The sequence below is a fragment of the Aspergillus sclerotioniger genome, assembly GCF_003184525.1.
Source record: "Aspergillus sclerotioniger CBS 115572 chromosome Unknown BO94scaffold_27, whole genome shotgun sequence".
In the NCBI taxonomy this organism is placed as follows: Eukaryota; Fungi; Ascomycota; class Eurotiomycetes; order Eurotiales; family Aspergillaceae; genus Aspergillus; species Aspergillus sclerotioniger.
Genome location: NW_020291017.1, coordinates 246,585 through 272,523, shown reverse-complemented (window position 1 = coordinate 272,523; position 25,939 = coordinate 246,585). Strand labels below are relative to the sequence as shown.

Below are 25,939 nucleotides of genomic sequence, written 5' to 3'. Positions count from 1 at the left end.
CTGCGGAGTCGTCAAACGACTACACTAGTCCCAGTCAGTAATAGATGAGAGCTAGATATTACTAGCTGTTACTAGTGTCGATCCGACTAGAGTAGTAGTAGTGCAGGGAAATGGAATATACTATTGGAATGATAAAGAGGAACAAATTACCCTCATGGTTAACCAAAATCAAAGCCACACATAGCATGCACTCAAATGGATATATCCCAACGCAAATACCATTTCCTCGGGTACCTTGCACACGAAACAGATGGAGCATCTTCCATGGGTATGAAGTCAAAGTTCTTCGTAATCACATAACAAAATGGCTGGGCAGGCCGGTTGGGAATAGGGCAGAAAAGGAAACGCGAATCGAAGATCATCAGTATCTGAACGAAAGTGAACCCGCCGGCATTGGGCAACCACCAATCCTCCTGTATCTCAACGCCAAAGCCCTTTCTATCTAAAATCGAAATCATGCCGAACCGTGCACCCGTTCCGTGCACCCGTTGGCTCGGATTCCTGTTGGATTGAAAATATCACCTTCCAATAGAAAGAATGGAATGAAAGAAAAAAAAATGATAAGTGGAATGCCAAAAAAAAAGGGAAAATAACAAAAAAGGATGGGTCATGAAAGCGATGGCAGGCAGACCCGGGCTGAAAGATAAAAAATGATGGGAAAAGAGAAAGAGAAAGATAGAAAGTTAGGACTCTAAATGCCGTGAAAAGTGTCATGCCCTCCAATCGGTTTCTCGGTAGCCAGATTCTGCAGGGTTAACCCCTAGCATTTGGCCGGGGTTGTTCACATCATATATATTGCCCTGGCCACCTCCGTAGCCCCCGCTGATGCCGGAGACACTACTGAGACCAGATTCGTCATCGTCAAACCCAAATTCTCCGCCGGAGCTCGCATCAAAGCTGCTACGTCCTCCTATGTCGCTGTGTTCGTCTGCACTGGCAGCTATCTGGTCCCATTGCAGGTTCTGCAGCGCTGGGTATTGTGCCAACAACGCGGCAGGAAGAACGAAATTGCCTGTGTGTTGGCCATCCATCCCAGGCACCATCAATGGAGGTGGAATTGGCTGCAGATGTTGTTGCTGATCCATCATCGAGCGCTCCCGCTCCTGTGATTCTTCGTCCAGCAACGGCTTGATGCAGATCCGACCAGCTTCGGACCGGAAATGACGGCCCAAAGCATCTGCTCGAGCGAACCGCCGGCCACATCCCCACTGTCCTCCCCGGGACAGGTCGCCTCGGCAGACAAACTTCTTCTCGCCCGAATGCAACCCTTCGTGACGCTTCCGATCATGCTGTCGAGCAAAAGCTTTCCCACAGACAGTGCACACGAACGGCCGTTCATCGGTGTGGGTCCGTAGATGAGAACGTAGGTTGTAGGCCCGTGTAAAGCGCTTGGGGCACAGATGGCACTGGAACGTGGCAGGATGTTTCTGAACACGTTTCGAGTCATTGAGACTGGCTCCAGGTCTCTGGGGATCTGCAAGGCCAAGGATGTAATTACGGCTATCGATCGATGATGTCGACAAACGCCGGCCAGACCGCGAGGGAGATGGCTCACGGGAGCTGGGGTTGCTGTGTGGTTGTCGCCCCATGGAATCAAAGGGCGACAGCGACCGCGGCGACGGAGGGACAAATGGTTCCAGACTAGTCGAGGTAGAAGATGACCGCGCGCGAGAAGCTGGGTGGGCGTACGGGTCTGACTTACTGCGCATGCGGGAGCCTAACAAACTCAAGGTTAGCATCGTCCAAAAACCGTTAGGCCTGAGCTAAAAGAAATCGAGTAGGAGCAACTTACGCATGGCGACAGGCGGGCTCAGCGAGTCCAGGTCCGCGGCCGGCTTAGCCTGCGGGAGATTCAAATTTCTGGACGGGGGAGCGAATTCCACGTTAATGGATGGGGGCGCCATTTGCGATGCCTGGCCCATGTCTCCAAGGCCTGGGTTTCCTTGAGCTACCATATCCCCATAGATGTCGGTCGGCGGGGTGGGGTATTGCATATTCACTGCTGGAGGAGAAATATATGGCACGTTGGGGATCATATCCGCGCTCTGCTGGGGCATCAACTGCGGCGAAATATACGGACTATGGGCGGGGCTGATGCCCGGCTGTGGGTGTTGCTGCTGACCCTCGGACAGGGTGAAGGATTCGATGCCGAGGGCATTGTCGTAGAGGCCGGGATCATTCTGGGGCGCTAGGAGCGGAGAGGGGTTGTTGTCCACGCCATCGAAGGACTCATGCTGCGACATGTATGGGGACGGGGCGGCGGACGATACCTCGGACACCTCCGAGGGGGCTCGTCGATGGCCCTGAAAGGCGGAATTGGCCATTACCGCTTGCCAATCCGTATGCACATTACCCGTCATGTAGGCGGCGGTGGCGGGGTCCAAGGAGGTATGCCTAGAGTGTTGCGGGGTGTAGTAAGTCCCGGGGGTGGAGCTCGGCGGCGACATGGGTCCAGGAGAGGAGTGATGATAGCGATCTTGGGGGGAGATTGGGGACATCTGCGGGGAGGCCGAAGGGTGAGGGGAGGGTATCTGGCTGATCAGGTCGGCTGGGTTGATAGCCTGGCTGCCCGGTCGGGACTGGCCGTGAACCTGGGGATCAAGCAGCAGCGGGGAGTCGTAATCCGGGGCCGCCGTGCTGTTTGGGCTGGGGTTCTGGTAGAGCGCAAAGTCGAAATCGGACGGGTTCGAATTCAACAGATTGGAGAAGTTCTCGTCCGGTGGTTGCTGCTGCGATTGCTGCAAGGATAGTCCCGTCGACTGGTCAAGTTGAGGGACTAAGCCAGCATCGAAGGAGTGTGGGAGCTGAAGGCCGTGCGAGTAGGTCGGGTCGGTCGGGGCCAACGTCTGCGCGGCGGAGGGTGCGGAGAGATAACCAGCGGGGTTGTAGCCGTAGGATTCGGAGGCGCCAGGATGGGAGGGGTTGTAGGAAGCAGTGGTATAAGGAGCAGTGGTCGACGCGACCGAAATATCCAAGGTCAAGCCAGTGGAGGGATCGTTATAAGGGCTGACGCTGCGGCTCTTCATCCCACCCGGAGATTGCCCCGAGTCCTGGAGGGTCTCCTGGGCTGCCATGACGAGAGGTTCCCAAAAATAGACACCACGCGACGCAAGGCTGAGGGCAGGTGAATGCAAGGTCTGTTCAATCTGACAGCCAACGCAGGAGCTGATGGAACGCGGGGATGCGCGAGTGAGACGTGCCGAAGGAGGGAGGGTTGGGTGGGCGGGTTGGCTGTGGACGAGGAGGGGGGGGGGGGAAGTCGAGTAATTAGTGGATGACGGCGTCGGCCAATTCAGGTACGCAATGGTGACTCAGTCGGAACTCAAGCTGTTATTCGCGTGCAAGAAGGTGGACACGAGCAATCGGGTAGGGAAAGGGGGAAAGAGAGGGAGAACAAAAAGCAGCAGAGGAGGGCGTTGCAATTCAGCCTCGTGGCGCAGGCATCAGCGGTCGGTCTGGAGGGGAAGGTTTCACATTCTCGGGGCGCCAGAAGCGCCGGGGAAGATGCTGGGAGGGTCGATCCTCGGCCGCTAGTCAGGGAGGACGAGAAGGATGCAGGTAATACTGGAAGTGCAGGTGAGGATGAGGATGAGGATGAGGACGGGGATGGAGAAGAGGGAGGGAGGAATGATGCTGATGAAGAGGAAGGAGGAAGACGAGAAGTGGAAGTCCGACGACGGCGCCTGGATGCCTGATTCCCCCGGCACGTGCAGTCGAATCGCCTGATATCCTCAACCCTACGACCAGTAGGTACTTAGAAGTCGTTACTGCTATGCCTATTTATTAGGAGATCCCCATTGGAGGTTGCCTAAGTAGACACCAGGGAGATTGACCCCCCTGGTACGGATAGAATAATAATAGCATCGCGGGTTCTGCTCATCCATTGGAATCGACAGAGAAATCTGTCTGTCGCCGCGGTTGATCGGCCAGCATCTGACAAGGCAGACTGCAGGATCCACCGCGAAAGTGCTTCCAGGATGAAAGGGGGGCCTGGGACTCGGGATTGGAACGGTGGAACCAAAACCGTTGGCGTAGCCTACAGACACTCAAAGAGAGAGAGACGGAGAGAGGAAGGGAGAGAGAGCCTACTATCCCCGTCTTGAGAGACCTTGATAGACCTTGATAGGGTGATCCATCATGGAAGGGGGAGCAGCCCAAAACCCAAACCCAAACAAACCCAATAATGCCAATGAGGGAGGATGATCTAATCGGGCAGGAGATAGATGGTGGATAAAAATAGCCCCTTCTTCCCCAGGCCGTATCGCATGCATGGAGTCTATCGAAAAGACAAAGTACCAAGTAGGTAGATAGTGATACTGTGATAGAGGTTTAATCATGACTCGACCGCCTGCAGCATCGATTGCCAGCGCCATGCCCTAATCCGCAGCGCAGCCAACAAGCCATCCAAGAATCCAGCTTTCCCCCCACCTCCCACCTCCCCTCGACATCCTGCGAGCCGAAGCATCGGCAGAAGTCATTATTAGATTATGAGGTATTCAAACCACCGATCCTCGTATTCCCGATTGTGCGACAATAATCCCCCTCCCTCCAATAACCGTGCGTCCGGGCGGTGGGTATCCCTAATTCCCTATCCCTGACCCTCGAGACTCGAGACTCTCTCGAGTCAGCCTCACGCATCAAGAGCCCGGACACCCCTGTCTCCGTGTCTCGTAAGCTCTGTGCTTTAATTTCCTGCCCTGATTAGCCGCCGTGTACTCCGTAATCTGCTTGTCGAATCGCTGATCCTGGCCTGGTTTCCGGCGCGACTAAGCATCGGATCGCTGGTGCACAGCCACCCAGCTGACTACAGGCCCATGGTTCACACAGGCTTTCGACAAGTAGGCGGCCCGGTAGTTTCTTTTCTGGCGGGTCTACTTTTTTCCAATCGGAAACTTTCTCTACGGATGACAGCTACCTCGAGCCTTCTTCTACAGGATGTAGAGTCGTCGAGTCTTGAGAGCAAAAGAGTCCCGATGTACACACACGCTAAAATACACTACCGATATACAGAATCTTTTAGCACAGAGCTCAAAGGTCTTCAAACACAGTGACGCTCTCCAACACCTCATCGGTATTCACGTCCACCATCAGGTTGTCCGCACAGCTGGAACCCAAGGCCGCATTGCCTACCCAGGCCGGCTCCCAATAATAAATGCCCAAGCCATCGGTGACGTCCGCCACCACATCGGCCAGTTTTTCCAAAAACTCTTCCTGTCCCGCGGCAGAGAAAGGAATCGAGCTCAGATCCGAGGGGAAGTCATAGGCCGGGTCTGGGCATGACACGGGCCAGTTGGTCTCAACTACAACCACCGGCTTGGAGTAAGTCGATTGCATGTTACTCAGACTGGTCTGCAGCGCCGACAGGCTCGCGTCCGAGTTGTAGAATGGGTAGTACGAGACGCCCATCAGGTCGAAATCCGACGACACCAACGAGCCCGTGGCGAGGACGGTGCTGTAGAAGTATTCTTGTTCTTCCCAGTCCCAACCATTGTCCAGGTGGATCATGATCTTTGGTGTTGTGGTCTGGTCCGAGTCCTTCACACCCCAGGCTCCCGAGTGCAGCAGCTTAGCGATGTTGTCGTAGTCAGGAGTCTTCCCCAGCGGCCAGAGAAGTCCGCTCGAGATCTCGTTGCCAATGGAAACAATCTCCAGGTCGATGTCATTCTCCGCGAACGTATTGCAAACTTCAAGCGTGTAGTTATACAGTTGCCAGGTGAGCGTGTCGATATCTGTGGTTGACCAACCGGTAGGGGTAGTCTATCTCCTGTGTCAGTGCCCGTTTCCTTGCGCTTTCCCTCAGCCCGGTGGAACTTACCTGGTCACTTGGGTCTGCCCATGTATCACTCAGATGCAAGTCCAAGTAGATGCTCATGCCTGCAGCCTTGACACGCTTGGCCAGCTCCAGGTTGTAGTCGAGGTCATACGATCCATCGCTGGGGTTCACCCACAACCGCTGTCGGATCGAGTTGACTCCATTGTTGGCCAGGATGGTCTCCAGAGCCTGGGTGTCGCCGTCCAAGTTCTTGTAGCTGATGCCAGCCTCTTCTTCAATGATGAGGGAAGAGATATCTGCCCCGCGGTACGTCAGGGCGGCGCCGCTGAGAAGAGGCAGCGAAGCGAGGAGGAGAGAGTAGATCATGATGACGGTCGTAGTCAATGATCCAGGAACCGCGATCTGATAGAGCGCCAGAGCTGATCGAAGCCGGCATCAGCGCTCGCTTTATGGCCGTCTGCTGGCCCCTTGAAGCCATGTCCACCGGGTCCATCCTGGAAATGGCACGGAGACAGAGGAGGATGAAGTCGGCCCATGTAGATTAAACACCACCGGAATTCTCTCCGGGTTTAATCAAAGCCGGACGGCAGTGAACGGTAGGCGACCATTGCGAGACACCAAGCGTTTCAATATGCCCGAGCCATTGGTGGAGGAACCTGACACCGTCTGTGCAGATCGGCCGTGTGGCACGTCCGAGCCCTCGTCTGGCACCCCCGTTTACGTACTCCGGACCGCATCTCCATCCCTAAGCGAGGATGCGCCGGAAATAGTCTGCGCATTCCACCCACCAACTCAAGGTCAGATGTTCGCCGCCACCGGGGCATTTGGCAGACTGCCACATACGGCACCTCCGAGGAATCGGCGGTCGGGACTCTCCGGAAGTAGGTAGTAATATCATCTAAGAGACGCTCTCGGGCCCTTCTACTGACTCGTCATCTGCTCGGTCGGTTTCACCTTTTTCTCCCTCCCCAAGGGGGAGCGGGTGACATGACCCGCTTTTCCATGGCATGGCATGGCATGGGCAGCCGAGGGGACAGGCGCACCCAGTGATTCGTTGGATGAGTCTCTCTCTGTATTGTTGTTCTCTTCAACTTTCGTCTTTCGACTCTCTCGGTCTCTCTCTTTGTCCCCTTGGTCATCAACATCATGTCAATCCAGGCCCAACCCACCCAGCAAAGCCAGACACCATCCGCGCTGCCACCAGCTATCCAAAAGAAAAGAAAAGGCAGGTGCGGTGTATATCCTGATCCTCTCCCAAAGCAACATTACATACAGGAAATCACAGACCCCAAACCCAATGCATCGAACAGACCCGATATATATAGACGCAGGAGGAAGCAGATACCAGCTAGGAGAAACCCCGGCGTCATCCGCATGCAAGCAAACACAGCAAAGGGAAACAGAAAGAAGAAGGCCGAATATGAACGTGCCGCCAATGCAAATATATGTACAAGCAATGTATCTGTATCTCAACAGATCTGGAACCCTAAGGAAGTTCCCTGTATGCCAGCAAAGGGACGCAACAAGCCGGAACGAAAGAAAGGGGGGCGAAGAAGCAAAAGACCCCCCTTCAGAAATTGACTAAATGATATACACGCAAGAATTAGACCTTAACGAGAAAAGGAGGAAGAAATAACGAAAAGCCGTATAAACAGCTCCTGAAAGTGACGGATGAAGACCGTGGTGTTGGTGTCATCATAGGTAAAGAGAATCAAACGCAACATCATGTAACGGTCGTGAAGGAAACTTTTGATGTTCCCTGCCTGCATGGCTACAACTACAAGACGCCCCAGAAACGGCAAGCGTGCGTTGTATCATGACTTTGGCTGTCCCGCACGAATGATTGGCTTCTGAGGGGTTGCCCTCTTTTTGCCAATAACAAGGCCCTCGTCTTCAGACTCGTCCTCGGAATCATCTTCGTCATCACAATAGTAGCGACATTCGTCATCTTCTGCTGGGCGCGATGGACTAGGACGCCGGGCCTTGACGGTCTCGCCAGTACGAAGGATGGAAGGAACCTGAGCCGCTGATTCGGCATCCTTTTCCTTGAAGCCTGCCTCACCAGAGAGCGACGACGCGCCTGAAATCACAGATGGGATGCTGGGGTGAGAGGTGCTCTGGGACATGCCGCTAGTATATTCGTCAATTGACGACGAAGAGATAGTAGCAGCCGACGGCGGTGATGTCGTCAGTCCTCCTGAAAGAGGATCGCCGGAAGAATGGTCATTCATCGAGTCTGAGGCTGGCGGGTGAGTCTCTGCCCGCGGGTTTGAAAAGTCACCATGGCACGGCTCGTGCTCTCCTCGGGAGATATAATCTCCAGTAATGGTCGGCCCGATCTCGCTCCGCCTCTTCCTTAGCAATGCCTCCTTGGTTAGGTGGAATTGCTCGGGAGAATGCTTGCCTGGAGGCTGGTAGGATCGGTTTCGCCGATGGCTTGAGATCCCTGAGAGGGAGCCATCCGGAGGAGTCAAAAGCGGCTCCTCGTTCGACAGCAAGTTGCAATGCTGCATTTGACCCACAGCGGATGCGACACTCAAAGCCAGACTGGGCTCGGAGTGGTGGTCACCATCCAGAGACACGGTCTCACCCGAGATAGACCGATCGGAACGCCATTCTCCAGGTTGAAGGCCCCTCGCAAGCCGGCGGCTCGCGCCGCCAAAAAGACCACCGACGTTCGTAGTCCCAGGCGTTTCTACACGGACAGGAGTGCCAGCACTCTGTGGTGCTGGTGGTTTCTTGTGATCGGATGGCTTTAGGGTCTTTGCGGATTCGGCGGTGGACAATGTGGACGCTGCACGTTCCGGAGGGTCGGGGCGCGAAGTCTGATCGTGCGATGGGACGGAGTCCGGCTGGGCGAAGTAACTGGTCTGATCATCACGACCCACGGGGCTTGCGGTCACACTCTGCGAGAGAGGATGCTCGCCCTCCCTGGGCAGTCGGAGAGAACGGGGAAATTCCTCGTCCCCTCTGAGACTGTGTCGCCGACTATCCCAAAGGTATTTCCCAAAGGCGGTGCTGCCCGTAGTTGAAGAAGAATCGGCCGACGGAGCATTGCTGGGAGTCCGCTTGCGACCATCCTTCTCCTTAGACCTTCCGGTCAGATAGTTAGACCATTTGGCGACATTGGATCGCACGCGCTGAATGAACGGCACTTTGCTGACGGCGGTGGTCACTTCTTCGGTTGACACCTCAATCCTTTTCCCCTTGCTTTGGTAGCCCGGATCAGTCTCTTCCACCCAGGCTCTAGGATTAGGAAGGCCATGTAGAACCCAAGGATGATGTTTGATCTCCTTCACGGTGATACGTTTAACCGGGTCCTTGGTCAGCAGACGCTTAAGCAGGTCATATAGTTCGTCGTCGATGTCTTCGTACACCAGCTCATCTTCCATCCGCTTGCTGCTGTCGTCATAGCGAGGCCATTGACTGACGGTTTCGGGGTCATCTTCCACGGGCTGTAGTCGCTTTCGCGGGATGAAGACTTCCTTTTTCACGATAGTCTGGAACATGCTGTATTCATCGTCGGAAACGAAAGGTAGGCGCCCGAAGATCATACCATAGAGGGTTACACCAAGAGACCAAACGTCGATAGCGCCGGTGATCCGAGGGGCTGCGCCAAGAGAATCCACAAAATCATCGCCTGTGTAGCACAGCTCTGGGGCATAGAAAGCTGGTGTCCCGACGGTTTTGGACAGCTCGCGAGCATCATCCAGCTCGGTAGCATCCGTCTCCTCCACTTGCTCTTCTTCCTCGTCTCTGATGGGTCGCCCCAAATACGACACACCAAAGTCAGAAATCTTCACACGATAGTTGCTGGTCAGTAGAAGGTTGGCGGGTTTGATGTCACGGTGGATAATGCCTTGGTAATGAAGATATTCAAGGCCGAGCAACGAGTCTCGAAAGGCGTTGCGCGCTTCATTGAAAGTCAAGCAAGGCACGTAAGACATATCGTCGTCGTCATTGAACCATTCTGGTTCGGAAGGCGCATAACCAAAGCTGCTTGACGCGGTACTAAACCGTCTTTCAAACGAGTAATCTGCATAGGCGCCGTACATACTGCCTTCCACGGCAGCCAGTGCGGAGTCATGGCCTGATGCATAGGAATGGCTCGGGGAGGATTGGGCATCATCGTTACTCATGATGGAGCGACTGGGGATGCGCGCAATCATGCCCTCGGGTTCGACGTCCTCGTCATCCGACTCTGCACCATGCTCTAGACTCCAAGCAGGAATCGGGGCTTCTTGTGCATATGCTGCCTGCGCTTGACGTCGTTCGCGCGCCTTCTCGCGCTGACGACGGAGATGCTGAGCGGTTTTTACATACTGTTGATTTTCCTCCAAGAACGAGGGTGTCTCGGGAATGCCCGCCCTTTCACGCTCCAGACGGCGCTTATCGACGTGCACGATCTCCCGCAGTCCTCTCTTGCGCCAGATAATCTCTCCATTTTCGACATACTCGAGGACAATGTAGACCTTTTGGCGATTCGGATCATCGATGACTTCCAACAAACTGACCACATTGGGGTGCCGTGCTTTCTTTAAGATGGCGACTTCCTTCTTAACCTTATCCTCGGGGTTTCCAAGTTTTCCGAGGCGACGGCGCTTTGAGTACCGCTGAACGATCTTGATTGCCACTTTCTGCCGGGTCGTAACATGGCGGCCGAGCTTCACCTTCCCATGTTCACCGCGCCCGAGCTCCTCGAGGATCTCATACTGGTTGATAAGCTTGTTTCCGGTCACAAGGTCTCGATCCACCTCAGCAGTATGAGTCCTGTCGCAAAGATGCTTAGTCAGAGATCCGATCATACTTGATTGCGCCGAGAGGGTTGATGGGGTTAGAAGTGATATCTGACTTACTCCTTAGGGGGCTGGAGGTGCGTCGGGTGAAGATACGGACTACTGATGCGGCCTTCGTCGTCAGACCCAAACGGAGTCGTCGACCGAGGGCTTCTGATAGAAAACAGGCCCGGACTGGACAGGGGAGTGTTCCCCGCTGTACGTGAAGGACGCGACGGCGCGAACTTTGTCGCCTCAGTCCGTGACGGGTAAGAACTGCGGGAGCGTAGGAATGGAGGTTGGTAGGTGGGGTGGATCTGAGATTGAAGGACGGCGTAAGACTGATCAGGATAGACGGGGTACTCTGCGGCGTGAGTCTCGGAGTGGCCCAGGTGGGAGATCCTCCGAGAGGAGATGGAGCTCCGGCCAAGAGCGCTATGATCCGACCGAGCATCGACGACAATGTCTTCGTTTAATGCTTGAAGGGAGCTCGAAGACGTGCGGGTCGAGGGTGACCTCGAGGTACTGGAGGAATGGTATAGATGGGGAAACGGGTGTCGAAGAGACGTTTGGCCATCTGTGAAATCGTTTGGCAAGGGGAGTTTCGCGTTTGGTGGCTTAGTGACAGTCTGCCTGGCATCTGCCTCCGTTGGCGCCGGGGACGAGAAGTCCTCAATAGACTTGTCCGAACTCCGCCTGCGCACATGGTCTGATGCCTGGCCATTTCGGGCAGCCAAACTGATAGGTTCCTCCAGGCCAGGAACTGAAGGAGGACGGTCCATTTTCATATCTTTGATTCAGCGAAGACTCTCCGAGTTGCAACTGCGCATTCTCCCCTTTCCGGGCCTGGTCTAGTATCCTTCGCCTATATCCCTTTGCGTATTATATGGTTCCTTCTCCGGACCTATGGGTCTTCCCAAGGAATCACTCAATTCAGGGCGAGCCGACGTGAAGCTCTGATGGTGCGCACGAGTGGATCGGCATTACTCTCGGAGCTTGACTCGGAGAAGAGCAATGAAAGCCATGCGGGTCAACCTGGGGAGGAACCGTGTACCGGACAACGGTGGTAGCAAGACCGATATTTGAGCGACCGACCTGCTACAGCGCCAGGTTGCAGCCGATGGTCGATAGTTGCGCCCGGGGATCCGCGGAGGGAGCTGGGTTGGGAGCCGGGGATGTTCGCAGATCGGTCGGAGAAGAGATCCTTGAGAACGGGGTTGGACCAAAGGCCAAGAGAGTGTCTAGATATAGTAACAGAAAGACACGATGGTGTAGTATCCGCTATATAGTGAGGGGGTTTCCGTCCGAAGTCATGAAGAAAAAGGGCAAATAATTATACTGGCGACGGAATGAATTAAAAGAGGTAAAAAAGAGGGGGTAGTTATCCGCAGGTATTGAAAAGTAGGAGACGGAAAAGCAAGGAGGAAACAGAGAAATGGAGAAAAAAGAGAAGAAGAGAGGAAGGGGGGATTAAGAAAAGTGGTCGGTGGTGTTGGAAGGAAAAGGGACAGAGATGGGAGAAGGAGGAGGAAGAGGGAGAGGAAGAGAGAAAACGATGTGATGGTGGTTCGTCAGTAATGAATAATGGGAGGAGTGCTCAGGGTGGTGTTCACGGCGGCGGGCGGCAGAGGGTCAGGCAGGCTTTTGTCAGGCGGGAGGGACTGGGAGGGACTGGGAAGATGGGAAGGAGGGGGAAATAGCAATAAGAACAGCACACCAGCGAGTCCCTTGAGACTTGAGGAGGGAAGTACAGTGGTTTACAATACCCGATGGGGAGTCATAACTGGGGTCGAGAGCAAAGTAATGACGGGGGCCCAGAAAATACTACTGAGGTACCGTACGGCGTACCGACCTCGAGGGGGGCCCGATGGAAACGTAGGGAGATTCTGGATCCAATAGCCGGCCGGTGGGGATGTTGAGACTTGAGACTGGAGCCAGCCCTCCTCCTCCAGTCCAGTTCTCCCGCTTCCACTAGCATCATAATGGAATTATTGACTTCATCGACAATCCCCTAGTGCCCTGAGAGATAATCAATCAGTCGCTAATCTTATTCTTCCGGTCATTATTGTGGCCACTACTATAGTGGTGGACAATAAGGACACTGCCCGCCAGTGAGTGGACGGCCATGCCGTGACAAGCCATCTCGGCCGGCCATCCGGGCTTCCTTGGCAGTGGTTGGGACCCTCCATCCCATGGGCACCACTTAGTGTCCATGCCGGCAACGGGAGAGGAGGAGGATCCTCTTTAGCTACCTATCTACTCCGTAGTAGTATCTAGTTATCTCCATCGGAAGAGGGGCAAAATGGAGGGTGCATCTTAGGCTGAATTCTACCTTAGCTTCATTCTTGTTCCTTGTTAGGGTGTGTCTACCGTTCATGAGACAGTTGGTTGCCGACTATTTTATCTACTGCATTAGAGCCTTTCATTATTGTGTAGATAGGTAAACTATCTGAACCCTTGTTCCAGCAATATGTACTATGTACGGAGTAGAGACAGAAGAATCAAATGTATTTTCGAAAAGGATAAATAATAATAAAAAATGAAAAAAAAGGCGTTCCATCAAACTCCAACGCTGTGTTGACCCGTGGCGCCCATCTAACACAGTATTATCTATTATCGTGGGCCCGTCTTACGTAGGGGACTTTTTCTCCGGCCATTTATTGTCAGCGAGTCATGGCTCTCCCCCAATCCACCCCTTGCTGTTCCCGTCATCCTATCGCGGAGGTTTGTCGTGCCTGAACGAATCCTTCGTGTCACTCGACGAGGTTGATTATGGTTTCTTCATACTTGGCTCACTACGATACCTATCTATCTAGTACCGACTAAGTAGACTATCTACGCCCATGATTAGCCCTACAAGTTCTATCGATATCGAACTTATCGAGGCGGTAATCTGTGTCGTCACTGACACCTGTCAGTTCGGCCAGCGAGCGAGTCCGGCATCGATCTGGATCTGTTGTTCCGTGGGTCCAAGGAGGTCTATCCCCAACTCTCTTCCAAGTTCCGCCCCATCCTAGTTCGACAGAGAAATCCATTCTAGTATCTTCCAGTCTGATCCGTGAATGCTCAGCCTGGAGCATCAACCACCATGTAATTCTGATCGACCGACACTTGAGCACCCATGTTTCTCTGGCACCTGTCTGAGCCCCCTATAGGCCACGATCATTCTGCCTCCTGGACTAGTAGTTAGATAATAATGTTTGACTGCGGCTTCATCCTCCAATCGAGATGCAGCATCCGCCTTTTAGCTCGGCGCGAAGAGCTTGGGCGAAGAGGTCTGTGTTCTCCCCGAATCCAAGCTCGCAGCCACACGAGCACTTGCTGGAGAACCGCTGTTGGGTGCCTGCCCGAAGAGGCAAGAGCGAGGCCGGCGCAGACAGAGAATCTCGTCGAAAACCGCCGGCGAGCCATCAATAGAATTTCCATCCAGTGCCTCCACCCTGGGAGAACCGGTTGCTCCACACCTGCGCAAGGCCTCGGTCGGTCTTTAATTTGGGTGTGTCTAGCTCTTGACCCTGGGTCTGGAACGGCTGGTTATCCATCCCAGGGTTCGATTCTATACAGACGGCCCAAAGGCGGGCGCACGGCCATTGGAGCCATGCCTGTAAGAGTGGCCCGGCTCCGATGCAGGAGGCCATAGGCATCTCCAACCCACTCGCAAATAAACATTGTTGGCCCATTAGAGGTGGGAGACCGTCAAGGATTTCCTGCCTCTGATTTGCTCATGCATAGCAGCCTGATTCGCTCCACGAGGAGTGGCTGCTTTAGCGGCAATCCGCCTTCTCCCGCCCGTCTGGCATGGAACCCATTGTTGTTGATTGATTGCAACTTTTTTCCATCGTCAAAATTCCGGTGGTCCATGGACTATAGAAGGCGCCTTTATGGGTCTTGGAAAGTGAAAATCTATCTATTGGGATATCTTCCTTGGTCCGTGGCCAGCCAGGACTTTGGCCGCGAGGCGGGAGGGGAATGCTTGGGCCGACCATTGGACGCATGGTAGCATTCTCGAGATACCTCAGATTAGTCTGGTCTCAGAGTAAGCTAGTGTGAAATCCTCTGAGGCACCTTATTGGTCCTCGGGACGCACTGCAGGCATGCATCTTCATTCTTGCATTCTCATCGGGCTCCTTTGATTCCATTCGGTCATTGGCCCGTTACCGACGTCATCGGGGCCCAATGCTGGTATGCTACATACATTAGACGCCCTGAGCATCTCTCTCGGAGCTTATCTAATGGGTGTAGTGCGAGGATTTTTCGGAACTGTATAGACATACCATTTCTTGGCATGTCATATACATTATGCGCGCCGCCCTATGGGGGTATCCAGTGCGGTTGATTAGTTGCCAAGGTGCTCCCATCTAATCCGTGCCTGGGTGAGCACCTTGACACACCCTTGTGCGCTAGGCCAGTGCAGTGATCTGCGTCTGCCTGTTTATCCATTGCTAAGTACCTAGCGCCCCGGTGTCGCGTTTTTGACAGTGAGGGGTAGTTCACTAGGCAAGCGAAAGGATTATCGTGCTACATCCCATGACTGGGATCTGGCTCCCACTCTAGTACAGACTGAAACCACACCTCGTGGATAATGAGCTTTGCCCTCTGTATCTCTCGCTTATTGATCGGGGTGGGGAGGGGGTGTAGCTGTTAGCCCGTTCTCCAGGTCTTAACTTGCCGTCAGCGCGGGGTACATGGCCCTTTACTTTGACAAATCTGACCCATATTGGTTTTCGAGGCCGTTGCAGTGGGTATTCGCACGGCCGTGGGGGGGGGGGGGTTGGCTAGGACGTTTGAAATCTATGTATATGTTTGTCGATCTCGTGGCTAATGAATGCGCAGGTTGATATTTGCCCCATGGATCTCCGGTGTCATGTCCAGCTGGATCGGCAAGACCATGCCGGTCTTGCATGTCTACTTACTGGGTATGTCGATATGCGTCGGCTGCGATTTCATCGCAATGACAGTACGGCGTCTTCTCCATGTTTGCCTGAAACCATGACCTATGGGGACAAGTTTATACCGACACAGGTTTATCTTTGGATAACTTGGATAAAGTCATCTGAACCTGGGGATTATATGTCACCCAGAGGGGCATTACGGTACTTTCAAAGGTGGCGGTTGTGAGCAATGCCTTATCACCTGGACTCTTTCCACATCGGGCAACGCTGTGTGAAGATATCCTGTCGTGCAACCATCTACTATTAACCGTCTTTGTCCTTGTGCTACTTGGCTGGCATATACAGGCCAGGGGATGGTGCACGTGTGGGATTATTGTGGACACGGTGGTATAGAACAGTTGTACTACCAACCTATACCCTGCCGTTCTCGGACCCCTGGAGATATATACACAGGCCAGTTGTCGAGATGCTAATCCACCCGTACTAAACCTTCACCACATGTCGTAGTCGGTTCCAAACTGACAACCAAGACTAAGAGATTCGAGCCTTTATCACTGCCCCGCAACACAGGACACCAACTGTATTGTTACGCAACACCATGCTTAGTTTACCCCTAAGACAAGAAGGTCGTAGCCCCTACGCCAAGCTAACCTGGTTGAGTATTTGAGTTTTAGTACCTTATATACTTAACACTTAGTGCTTTTATCATAACAACAGGTGCTGTGGTCTAGTGGTATGACGTCACGTTGTGGCCGTGCCAGCCCCGGTTCGATTCCGGGCAGCGCCAATCACAAATAGCTTTTTGCCTTTTTTTTCCCCCTTCTTCTCATTCTTCATCCAGATATCCATACCCCACTCGCCAGATATGGATATCTCCGCCCTAAATCATATATAAAGCTATACACTAAACAGCTTCTCAGACACAAAAAAGTAATCAATACCAGCACCACCACCCTCAACAAACATTCCAGTCCAACCAACCCCCCCCCCCCCAAATAGTCTCATCAAGGCAATTCCTAATCCAGTATCCTGCATACGCTCCAACCACAATGACTGGTCCTTGTACCCTCAACCAAGCTTTTTAGTGTCCTCTGTATACGGGAATGCACATAACCAGATTGGATGTTGGGGTGTTATGGACATGAGACATTATTACTGTAGGTGACAGTACGGGTTAGTTTGCGACTAGATAACTAGTTGGCTGGGGGTGTCATCCCCGGGGGTGTCTTGCCAAGTAACTAGCTACCAAGTTAGTTGAACTAGCCATGGCTGCAGCTGGGTGTCTCATACGTAATTAACTAGCTTATAGTATGTAAGTGGATGATAAGAGTCTTGGGAGGGTTAAGGAATACGCCTGCAGACAGTATAGATACTGTACTCTGTAGTACCCTGGTTACGACAAATCCAAGCTGGATGCATGGGTGGATGGATATGTTACTCTGGGCAAGTCACGGAGCATCCCATCCATTATATCCCGTCCTCAATTTTTTTTTTACTGTAGTAGCGCTCTGCTTCTCTCGGGAACCTGTAGGCTGTCATCTCGTCATAGATAATATGTTTGACTTCGACCTGCATAGTATATAAATGAATATAGTTACCTAGACCCAGATAAATACGAAGTGAACCTCCCCGTATCATGGAGATTTCTCCCTTGCATACCACTCTTCCAGGTGAATCTCAGTCAGAACCAATCAGAAAGGAAACGGATACGAACCTGCCTCGGATACAAATGAGACGTGGATGCCCGGGCGTGTCGGTTGCAACTCTACTTACCTACCTATATCAAGCCACCATTATTCGGGATGACAGTACTCCGGGTATATGTATACTAGTAAGTTACCTAGCATGTGCTTAGTTGTGGGCGGCATGTATTGTGCCGTGTGCCGGGATAGATATTATTGAATATGATACTGCCTTGCTCATTGCCTGGATAGGAAATTGAAATGATAAGATTGGGCAAATCTATGCATGAGCTATAACTCGGGTATAAAGTTAGCGTTGCGTCGGGTGCATTAGGAGGAAGAACAGGGGTGATAATATCTAGGATTATTAATGAGTGCATTGTGGCGTTAATGCCGGGGTGGTCTTTTTATTAGGTGGTTGCGCCATTCAGGAAGATGTATTGTGGTTGGTTCCGTTGCTCTTGACCCCATCAGTGTGGCATTATATAAGATGACTGGTATTCTAATAAGGTTCCTGACTGGGATGGAATTAACCGGAGGTGACGGTGACATGAGCTATCCATCTCGGAGCTGAAGTCGCAATCCAGCTACGGATGACAGCGCCACGGCGCAGTTGTCGGTCAGCCGTTCTCCGGCTGTCAATGGAGAGATCAGCATACTCTAGATATCCAGCTGCCTCCATCGTGCTGATCTGTGATATGCCATTAGCTGCTGGATGGTCAAGCTAGCTCTTTATCAGGACTATTGTTTGCTTTGCCTGCAGCTCGGCCATACATACCGAGACCCCACGGTGATATAGACCTTGAATCTATACTGGGGAGCCCTCGTTATCCAAAAACGGTGTCTGTAATATCTGACTCTGGCCAGCTCAATCAGTGCTGTCGATCTCTCATTCGCGCGGCAAGAGAGTTCCTACACCCCTCTGAACCCAATGAAAACAACAGAGGCCGATGTACAGCACAACACCAGATAAAGACACTTACATGTCATAAACAACTTGGATTGGTTGATGTTATGATGCATAACCGGACCGGGTCTAAGCGGCAGAGGCTGTAGCCTAATGTAAGTAACCAATGTAGTGGTGCCCATGTATACACTGCGCGTCCATTGATACAGCAATACCATAACTCTTCGCTCAGATGTGCACATGGCAAGTAGGCATGTTGGATGCGGCCCGAGTACGCGCATTTGGACACCGGAGTCCCCAGAATTGGTCAGCTTGGTGAGCAGCTTTGCGCACAACATGTCATGAACACAGCGTCGAGTTGAGGAGACCGAATGAGCCGCCAGAATCGCATGCTCAATACAAAACATAGCCATAAGGTTCACTGCAGCGCCTCAGGTGATAGGCACAGCTATAGTGGCAATAACTTTCACCTGCGCACAAGTCAACAGATAGGTAGCTGCAGCGAGCCCTTTTGGAGGCTATTGATCCAGCAAAACCCAGACCTAGCGCGTTACTAACCTTGGCAAGGCCTGTGGCGTCCAAGCAGAAATGGTGTTTGAAGCAGGATATGGGAAGTATAGTTCTAGCTCGGACATCTGAAGGCTGCCTCCGAGGTCAGGTGTCGCAGAATGGCGATGTAGAATCCCGAGTTGCAATAGACTTCTCGTTTCCAAAGCCCGAACCGAGTGTTTCCGAGACGCCCTGGTCTTTGCTTATTCTTCATGTATTGCTATTGGCCCCCAAGAGACGGTCACTGCATTGGTCATGCATGCTAACTGCTTCGACCGGGAGGGCGCAATCTTGCTGATCCCCAACTCCAACACCAACTGTAACAGGGGGTACGAGCACTGTTTGATTGGCTCACCGTGCTCCTCGCCACCACCCCTGAGCCTTGGATGTGTTGGCTTTACGTAGCAGATGAGCTTGGGGTTGTTTTCGTACCGGTGAGCCCGTCAGGAGACAGCCTCATGGCAGGACACGGCCTGTGCGGGTCTAATGAGACCCGTGGGATGTGCCTGTGCATGGATCCTCTGTGCGTATTGAGACGAGAAGAGTATCTATCAGCTGTAATCCATAGGTTGGGTTGCGGAACTCGCCACGGAGATCGGCCTGACCTCGTCAAGGGCTGATCAGTCCGGTCGAATATCAAACAATGTTGATGCTGGCGACCAGTGAGAGGACGTCTGAGCGCGAGGAAGACCGTGCAGATCCGGGCGACAGTCCAATGTGGACTGGCAGTGGGCGCACTGACTCATGGTGGCCAAATAGATCTTGCAGTATCAGCATCGGCATCAGCACCAGCCTTTATCCGGAGGAAAGTCAGGCCAGCCTCACCGGACCTTGATCCAGAGTTCGACGTAAGGCGGTGGTTGTTGAATAATAATGGGTCGGACTTGGGTGGTGGTGGTTTCTTCGGCGGTTGGACGACTGACGAGCCCCGCCATGGGCCCCACGAGGATGAGACCGCTAAGGCCCGGCTAAGGCGTGCGTCTCCAGTTCGGCATCACTTTCTTGAATTCACATGAAAGTCGCCGGACCCGGGCCTTGGTTTATGGTTAGTTAATTAACGGGGAGATAATCCTGGCAGGATCTTGGCCTGGTTGCTCCGGGCTGGGAGCAGTTGGCAGGCCAACGGAGATGAGGTTCCTGGGTGGCCCCACACCCACTACTATCAAGTTCGGCGGATTGTCGGTTTGCTGCCTGCCAGTCCGATGTTTGTTGATGATGCTGTGATGCTGTTGCTCCTGCTTTGAGGTCCAGTCCATGAAGAAAGAACCCCCATTACAGTTGATGATAGCCTGGAGGATACCAATGCCAACATACCAGCCGGTTTCCCCCCTCCCCAATGTACACAGTACATAGTAGATAGATACTAGACAGATAGCTCCCTGTAACCGTTGAACTAGACGATCGCCGTGTTTCAGTTTCTCCACATGGTCAGGCTGCTGCATGCCACACATCATCCACGGGCACCTGTCATCCATCCACGATCCCTCATTCTGGTTCCTTCACCAGCTATCTAGGTCTATCGATAAGAGATCCCCCCTCAACGGTCATCGAAATGTCCGGCCAACAGCATCATCAATTCTACCTAGCAGGGATTCTGCTCCGACGCGCGTGTTTGCATGGATGCAGTGCCTCGCCCCCCTTCACGTTGCCAGTGCAACCGCCCGTGTTGACGGCGCAATCATCGTCGCAGCCCCTCAGCAATTCCAGGCCTCCGCTTCAGACTGGACAAGGCTTGGGAGGGTCCGCTAGCCATGACGATGGCCTTAATCAAATCTTCCACCCGGAGACTCCAGATCATCTAGAATCGGGCCCGATCGGCCGTGATTGGGATCTTGCCTGTTGACGATTTCTTTTTCCCTGTCAATATCACCTCATCACTTGTGCAGTTCTTCACACCATCACCTCAGACTCCAGCTTGAGATTGCCCTGTCAACTTCAAGGAACCACTTTGTCTTGTCCTTCCTGATAGTTCTCAACGCGACTCTCCATGTCGGCCGGTCTGGCCTCCAGACGCGCCTTTTAAGTCGTGCTAGCGAGCCAAGATCGACGGCTTCTCTAGATGCAGTGCGATTCGTCCCAGACCGCCGCATTCTGTTGACGCCCCTCGAAGCTCTTGCCGGCCCTCATGGATGTATGTCTCCTGCGAACACACGGAATGCGTAGGGCTGTTGGCGCCCCTGTGGTGTCAACACTCCTTATCCTCCTGCTTTTGGTCGTTCCCACTTTCACGGCAGTCCCATACGCTCCTTCACAGCTCCTCTACTCCTCAAACAGCATTGGCTCCTTTGCCTACCTCTTGCAGACCACTGGTACTAGCCAGGATGCTTCTACCGAGTTCATCACGTGGAATGTGTCAGGGCAAATCAATACTGCGAGCCCCAGCTACAATATTCTGATGGACCCATTGCCGTTTCAACTTGACGAAAAATCGCCCGCCTTTGTGTCTGTAATCGATCAGCATGGAGTGATCAAGATGTTTGTAGGCAACTGCCAGAAAGCCCTGGACAAGGCGGGGATGTGGCAGTTTACGCCCGACACCAACAGCTCCACTGGCGATGGAGTGTGGGAGAAGCTCACTGTGATGGAAAGCAGTACAGGCGCCAGTGTGGATGGGCCGAATTACCTCTCTGCGGGCTTTGCATATGCGGCCACCAATACCTCCGACAGCTCCGTCTACGCCTTTGGGGGCATGTGCCCTTTCTCGAATGCCTCGGAAACAGATTGGATAGCTGCCGCCAATTACTCCCAGTCCATGATAGTCCTTGAACCGTCGGGCTCCGGTAGGATTGATTCCTATGACGCTTCAACCACCGGTATTCGAGCACCGCCTATTGCAGAGGCTGGCTTCACAATCACTCCATTGCAGGCCACCTATGCATATTCATCGAGTGGTGAGGTGCGTCAGCAACAGGACTTCCTTCTGATCGGTGGCCAAACCCAGGAGGCATTTATCAACATGTCGCAGCTGGCGGTTTTCTCTCTTCCCCAGAATAGCTGGAGCTTTGTGACGGTCGATACCGCATCTGCTCCCTACAAGACCGAGCTCGCTGCGCGGGGAGTTTCCACGGCAGAACCGAGGTCAGGACACACGGCAGTTCTTTCCCCGGATGGAAGCAAGGTCATAGTGTACGGGGGCTGGGTCGGTAATACTAGCGTCGCTGCTCAACCGCAGCTAGTTATACTAGAGCTGGGAGAGACCTACGGAGGCTCCGGTGACTGGTCTTGGAGCATACTGTCTACCGAAGAAACTGAAATCGCAGGAGGGGGTGGGCTTTACGGACATGGAGCAACAATGCTACCTGGAGGCGTTATGATGGTTGCAGGTGGGTACAGCATACCGCATTCATCATCGTTGTCGACATCGAAACGTTCAGCCACGCCGTCTCAGCCCAACACGCAGGTCTATCTGTACAATGTTACTTCAGAGAAATGGGTTTCGTCCTACCAAAACCCCGATTCCATTGTCATCCGGCAGCATTCATCCGGTTCTGGGTCGACAGCATGGAAGACCGGGCTTGGAGTTGGAGTCGGACTGGGAGTCCCCGTTGTCGCTGGCATCGCCATCCTCATATTCTTCCTCTCGCGGAGGCGCCAAAAGCGCCGTTCGCGAGATCGGGAGCTTCGAAAGCTAGCTCTGGGCGCTGAAAGAGCCCACTTCTGGGGTCGGGATGAGCCTGTCATGGCGAGTAGTATTCGCAAGCCTGCTATGCAAGAGGCGGACGTGAACAATGACTACCCTTGGACCGCCAATCGTGGATTTGGCCGGTCATCTATCTGGCGCGATAAAGGAGACGCAGTCGCAGAAAGGACTGGTCTGCTTGGGGATACCCTCAATCCCACAACCACAGGCCGTTCTGGCTTGAGCGCGAGGATGTATCGACCGCCCACACAATACAGCGAGTACCGGAGAAGCGACGCCACTGGCGATATTCATCCAATCGACGAGCGGGAGGAAGACGAAGCGAAAGACGCAGGGAGAATAGTCACCCAGGAAACGATTGATACCTTTAGGGAGTCGACGTTCTTAACTCCTCTGAGCACGACCGTGTGCGGAGAATCGTACACTACTGGCTCGGCTGAACCATCTGACTATATAGCTGGAATCGGCTTCGACAGAGACCTGCCGTCTTCTCCGGACAGGGACGGCCGGACATCATCCAACCTCTCTGACTCTTCGGCGTCGGCCAAATCGATGCATCAATCCCGTATAATCAACTTCAGCTACACCTCGAGCCAACCAAGCAGCGGGCGCCAGTCACCCCAGAAAATCGCCTCTATGTCTGCCCTCAGTCGAGAACCAACCCGGAGCCGAGCGAATAGTGCGGCACTCTCATTCGAAAAACGCTACTCCTCTGATTCCTACTCTACCGCTCAAACTACCCTCTCCCAGAGACAAGCCGAAGGCGAGCACCTCCTTCGCGAGGATCCCGAATCTTCCTCTCCGCTCGATCTTTTTCCCAAACCCACCACCTTCCCCAAGCAAAGAGCATCCGAATGGATCGGCAGCAATGTCCGCAGAGTCCTCTCTCTGACTCGAAGACGCCCCACAACGGACCCAGACCCGACTACGGCACCCCTAGCCTCCGGCATCGACCGAAGAAGCATCCTCCTCGCTCCCACCCCTGCCTCAGGATACGGACTCCCGCGCCGCTCCGTAAGCGCATCGGCCGAACTCTTCAGACACAAACAAGGAGCCAGAGACTGGGGCGCGGGAAACCGACTCTCACGTAATATCGAGTCCCAGGTTCGTTACTCTCGAGACGACTCCGCGCTACACGGATTCCTAGACCTCGGCCCAGACAGTGACGAAGACTGGGACGTGGAAGGAGCTGCCGAAGGCCGCCGCGTCCAGGTAACCTTCACTGTACCAAAAGAGAAACTCCGCGTCGTCAATGCCACAGCAGGCGAACTGGATAACTTCTCCGAAAAGTCTGTCAGCAGAAGCAATAGCGATGCTGCCAAGTGAGCTGTGCTTACCTTCTTCCTTTCTTGTGACCTTTTTTGGGTGAATGAATAGGATGGGTGTCTGTGGCGATGGTTGCAGTTGTGTTGATACATACCCATATACATACATACTGGGTTTCTAAGTTTTGGCTGTTGATACGATACTCCATTCGTTACGTGTTGATTTTGATGTCAAGTTTATAGTGTTTTTTCCCCCTTCGTTTCTTGTCTTATGTGGTTCGATTGGGATGATGATGACGATGATTCCGATGAAGGAATTGTGGATTTACGAGCTACGAGTGGAATGAATGAAAATGATCAGGCTGATCCAATATCCCATAGTCCCATGATCAATGATTGAGTTGCGTAGCTGGTGTGTATCTCGTTTTAGTTCTGCTGCAATGCTCCTAGACTAGATTAGTAGGCAGGACGAATGAGCTCGGCCATCTCTACTCCTATTGGTAGTATGTACTAGGTAGATTGTTCTATAACCTTGGCGTGCTACAATACGTATGACAGAGTAGCTAACACCGTGAAAGATGAAAGAAGGCTCGTCTGTTGTCATGTATATATATGTGTGTATGTATGCCATGACGGACATGGAACGCCAGCGCGATTTTGAGAAACAACTAACAAACAAACAAACCCGAGATCTATACCACCAATCCAGAAGTGATATACCAATAAGATCATTAAGTGTTGAACATGAATGAATATGAACATGAACATGGACATGACGTCACTGTATTCTAACCCGCATGCATGGTGCCCAAACAAGAAAAAATTTTAACCCAAACCCCAAGCCTCGTGCATGTGCAGCTTATGCGTGGTTGGCGCCCAGAGTGGGACGAGTGGGCACGGTGTTGGGCAACGGAGGCAGGAGGGTCTTGGCGCTCTCGCGGGCGTACTGAGCCATGAGGGCGTCCATAACGACCAGGGCGGACATGGCTTCGACAATGGGGACGGCGCGGGGAGTGACGCAGGGGTCGTGGCGACCCTTAGCCTCGAGGATACCCTCGCCGAAGTCGTAGGTAGCGGTGGTCTGGGCCTGGCCAATGGTGGCCGGGGGCTTGAAGGCGATGCGGAAGTAGATGTCGGCACCGTTGGAGATACCACCCTGGATACCACCAGAGTTGTTGGTCTTGGTGGTGAGGCGTTGCTTGGTAGTGGTGTTGGGGCCGAGCTGGGTCTCGACGTCGGTGACGACGAAGGGGTCGTTGTGGATGGAGCCGGGGACTTCGCAGCCGCCGAAACCGGAGCCGATCTCGAAGCCCTTAGTGGCAGGGATGCTGAGCATAGCGTGGGCGAGCTTGGCCTCGAGCTTGTCGAAGCAAGGTTCACCCAGACCGACGGGGACGTTACGGATCACGCAGGTCACGGTACCACCAATGCTGTCGTGGTTGTCACGGAACTGCTCAATCACCTTGGTCATGCGTGCAGCGGCCTCCGCGTTCGGACAGCGGCTGGGCGCGAACTCGTCGACAGTGGTGCGAGTGATGGTCTTGAGCAGGTTCAAATATTCAGGGTTGGTCGAGGCGGTGGGGTGCTCGGGAGTAGGGGGGAAGAGGTGTTCATTGCCGACGGAGGAGACGAAGGCGACAATCTCAACGCCGTGCGACAGGCGAAGGTACTTTTCGGCGATGGCGCCGGCAGCGACACGACCTGACAGTGGGGAAGGTTATGTTAATGGAATGTTTGTGGGGACAATCGGCCTGAAGCAATCCACTCACCGATGGTCTCACGGGCACTGCTGCGGCCACCACCGCTGCTAGCCTTGACACCGTACTTCTCGAGGTAGGTCAAGTCGGCGTGACTGGGGCGGGGGTACAGGTCCATCGTGCTGCCACCGTAATCCTTGGGCCTCTGGTCCTCATTGCGCACCATCATGCCAATGGGAGTGCCCAGGGTAACTCCAAACTCCGTGCCGGACTGGATCTCGACGCGATCCTTCTCATTCCGAGGAGTGGTCAGAGCGCTCTGACCAGGGCGTCTCCGAGTCATCTGGGGCTGGATGTCGTCTTCGGTGAGCTCCATTCCTGGCGGGCAGCCATCGACGATGCAGCCGACGGAGCGGCAGTGCGATTCACCATAGCTGGAGGGAAGAGGGCGGGTTAGTCTGAGGACAAGTGTGGGGTGCGATGTTCACCATGCTAGAATGGTCTGACTCAGAGGAGGAGGACGTACGTGGTGACCCGGAAGTAATCACCCCACGTCGACATGGCGGGCGGTCAATTTGGGGGGGATGTGGAAGGGGGCGACTTGTCGCAAGAGAATAGAAAGATAGTTGGAGGGAAAGGATGAGGGAGAGCGGCGGAGACAAGAAGACAGGCGTGAGAGGAGGAGAAAAGTAAGCGAGGGGCAGTGCGGGCGGGAGAAAAGTGAAGGTCTGGAGGCGGCGATCGCGTGCGGCAGTTGCT

The 25,939-nt window shown here is 53.6% G+C and overlaps 6 protein-coding genes and 1 non-coding gene across 7 annotated transcripts; 3 read left to right on the top strand and 4 right to left on the bottom strand.

Moving 5' to 3' along the window:
• Positions 1-578: 578 nt before the first annotated feature.
• crzA (putative C2H2 transcription factor Crz1) lies at positions 579-3,188 on the bottom strand. Its single transcript, XM_025606105.1, has 2 exons — positions 1,793-3,188; positions 579-1,717 (listed from the first exon to the last, which is right to left on the bottom strand). The coding sequence occupies exons 1-2, from the start codon at positions 3,072-3,074 to the stop codon at positions 711-713; spliced, it is 2,289 nt and encodes a 762-aa protein (XP_025464232.1). The 5' UTR covers positions 3,075-3,188; the 3' UTR covers positions 579-710.
• A 1,840-nt stretch (positions 3,189-5,028) lies between these two features.
• Positions 5,029-6,139, bottom strand: BO94DRAFT_473504 (arabinogalactan endo-1,4-beta-galactosidase; the record flags this gene model as incomplete). The annotated part of the gene is made up of 2 exons (XM_025608480.1): positions 5,029-5,757; positions 5,816-6,139. The coding sequence occupies 2 exons, from the start codon at positions 6,137-6,139 to the stop codon at positions 5,029-5,031; spliced, it is 1,053 nt and encodes a 350-aa protein (XP_025464231.1).
• A 552-nt stretch (positions 6,140-6,691) lies between these two features.
• On the top strand, positions 6,692-7,472 carry BO94DRAFT_201906 (uncharacterized protein). Its single transcript, XM_025606104.1, has one exon. The coding sequence runs from the start codon at positions 6,786-6,788 to the stop codon at positions 7,356-7,358; it is 573 nt and encodes a 190-aa protein (XP_025464230.1). The 5' UTR covers positions 6,692-6,785; the 3' UTR covers positions 7,359-7,472.
• Positions 7,473-11,502, bottom strand: BO94DRAFT_201905 (putative serine/threonine protein kinase). Its single transcript, XM_025606103.1, has 2 exons — positions 10,630-11,502; positions 7,473-10,543 (listed from the first exon to the last, which is right to left on the bottom strand). The coding sequence occupies exons 1-2, from the start codon at positions 11,334-11,336 to the stop codon at positions 7,588-7,590; spliced, it is 3,663 nt and encodes a 1,220-aa protein (XP_025464229.1). The 5' UTR covers positions 11,337-11,502; the 3' UTR covers positions 7,473-7,587.
• Positions 11,503-16,156: 4,654 nt separating this feature from the next.
• Positions 16,157-16,227, top strand: BO94DRAFT_t251. The gene has a single exon. It is a non-coding gene; the product is annotated as a tRNA-His (tRNA).
• A 4,151-nt stretch (positions 16,228-20,378) lies between these two features.
• Positions 20,379-23,935, top strand: BO94DRAFT_201740 (uncharacterized protein). Its single transcript, XM_025606102.1, has one exon. It carries the CDS (start codon positions 20,704-20,706, stop codon positions 23,542-23,544), a length of 2,841 nt encoding a protein of 946 aa, XP_025464228.1. The 5' UTR covers positions 20,379-20,703; the 3' UTR covers positions 23,545-23,935.
• A 72-nt stretch (positions 23,936-24,007) lies between these two features.
• On the bottom strand, positions 24,008-25,884 carry BO94DRAFT_523435 (bifunctional chorismate synthase/riboflavin reductase [NAD(P)H] ARO2). Its single transcript, XM_025610219.1, has 3 exons — positions 25,707-25,884; positions 25,253-25,614; positions 24,008-25,184 (listed from the first exon to the last, which is right to left on the bottom strand). The coding sequence occupies exons 1-3, from the start codon at positions 25,739-25,741 to the stop codon at positions 24,343-24,345; spliced, it is 1,239 nt and encodes a 412-aa protein (XP_025464227.1). The 5' UTR covers positions 25,742-25,884; the 3' UTR covers positions 24,008-24,342.
• Between the last annotated feature and the right edge of the window lie 55 nt (positions 25,885-25,939).

Coding starts and splice junctions, on each gene's coding strand:
- BO94DRAFT_201906 (XM_025606104.1), top strand. CDS start 6,786: ATGGCATGGGCAGCCGAGGGGACAGGCGCACCCAGTGATTCGTTGGAT.
- BO94DRAFT_201740 (XM_025606102.1), top strand. CDS start 20,704: ATGGATGTATGTCTCCTGCGAACACACGGAATGCGTAGGGCTGTTGGC.
- crzA (XM_025606105.1), bottom strand. CDS start 3,074: ATGGCAGCCCAGGAGACCCTCCAGGACTCGGGGCAATCTCCGGGTGGG. Junction 1,718..1,792: donor GAGCCCGCCTGTCGCCATGC/GTAAGTTGCTCC, acceptor TGAGTTTGTTAG/GCTCCCGCATGCGCAGTAAG.
- BO94DRAFT_201905 (XM_025606103.1), bottom strand. CDS start 11,336: ATGAAAATGGACCGTCCTCCTTCAGTTCCTGGCCTGGAGGAACCTATC. Junction 10,544..10,629: donor CACCTCCAGCCCCCTAAGGA/GTAAGTCAGATA, acceptor TCTTTGCGACAG/GACTCATACTGCTGAGGTGG.
- BO94DRAFT_523435 (XM_025610219.1), bottom strand. CDS start 25,741: ATGTCGACGTGGGGTGATTACTTCCGGGTCACCAC. Junction 25,615..25,706: donor GATTACTTCCGGGTCACCAC/GTACGTCCTCCT, acceptor TCTTCCCTCCAG/CTATGGTGAATCGCACTGCC. Junction 25,185..25,252: donor CAGTGCCCGTGAGACCATCG/GTGAGTGGATTG, acceptor CCCCACTGTCAG/GTCGTGTCGCTGCCGGCGCC.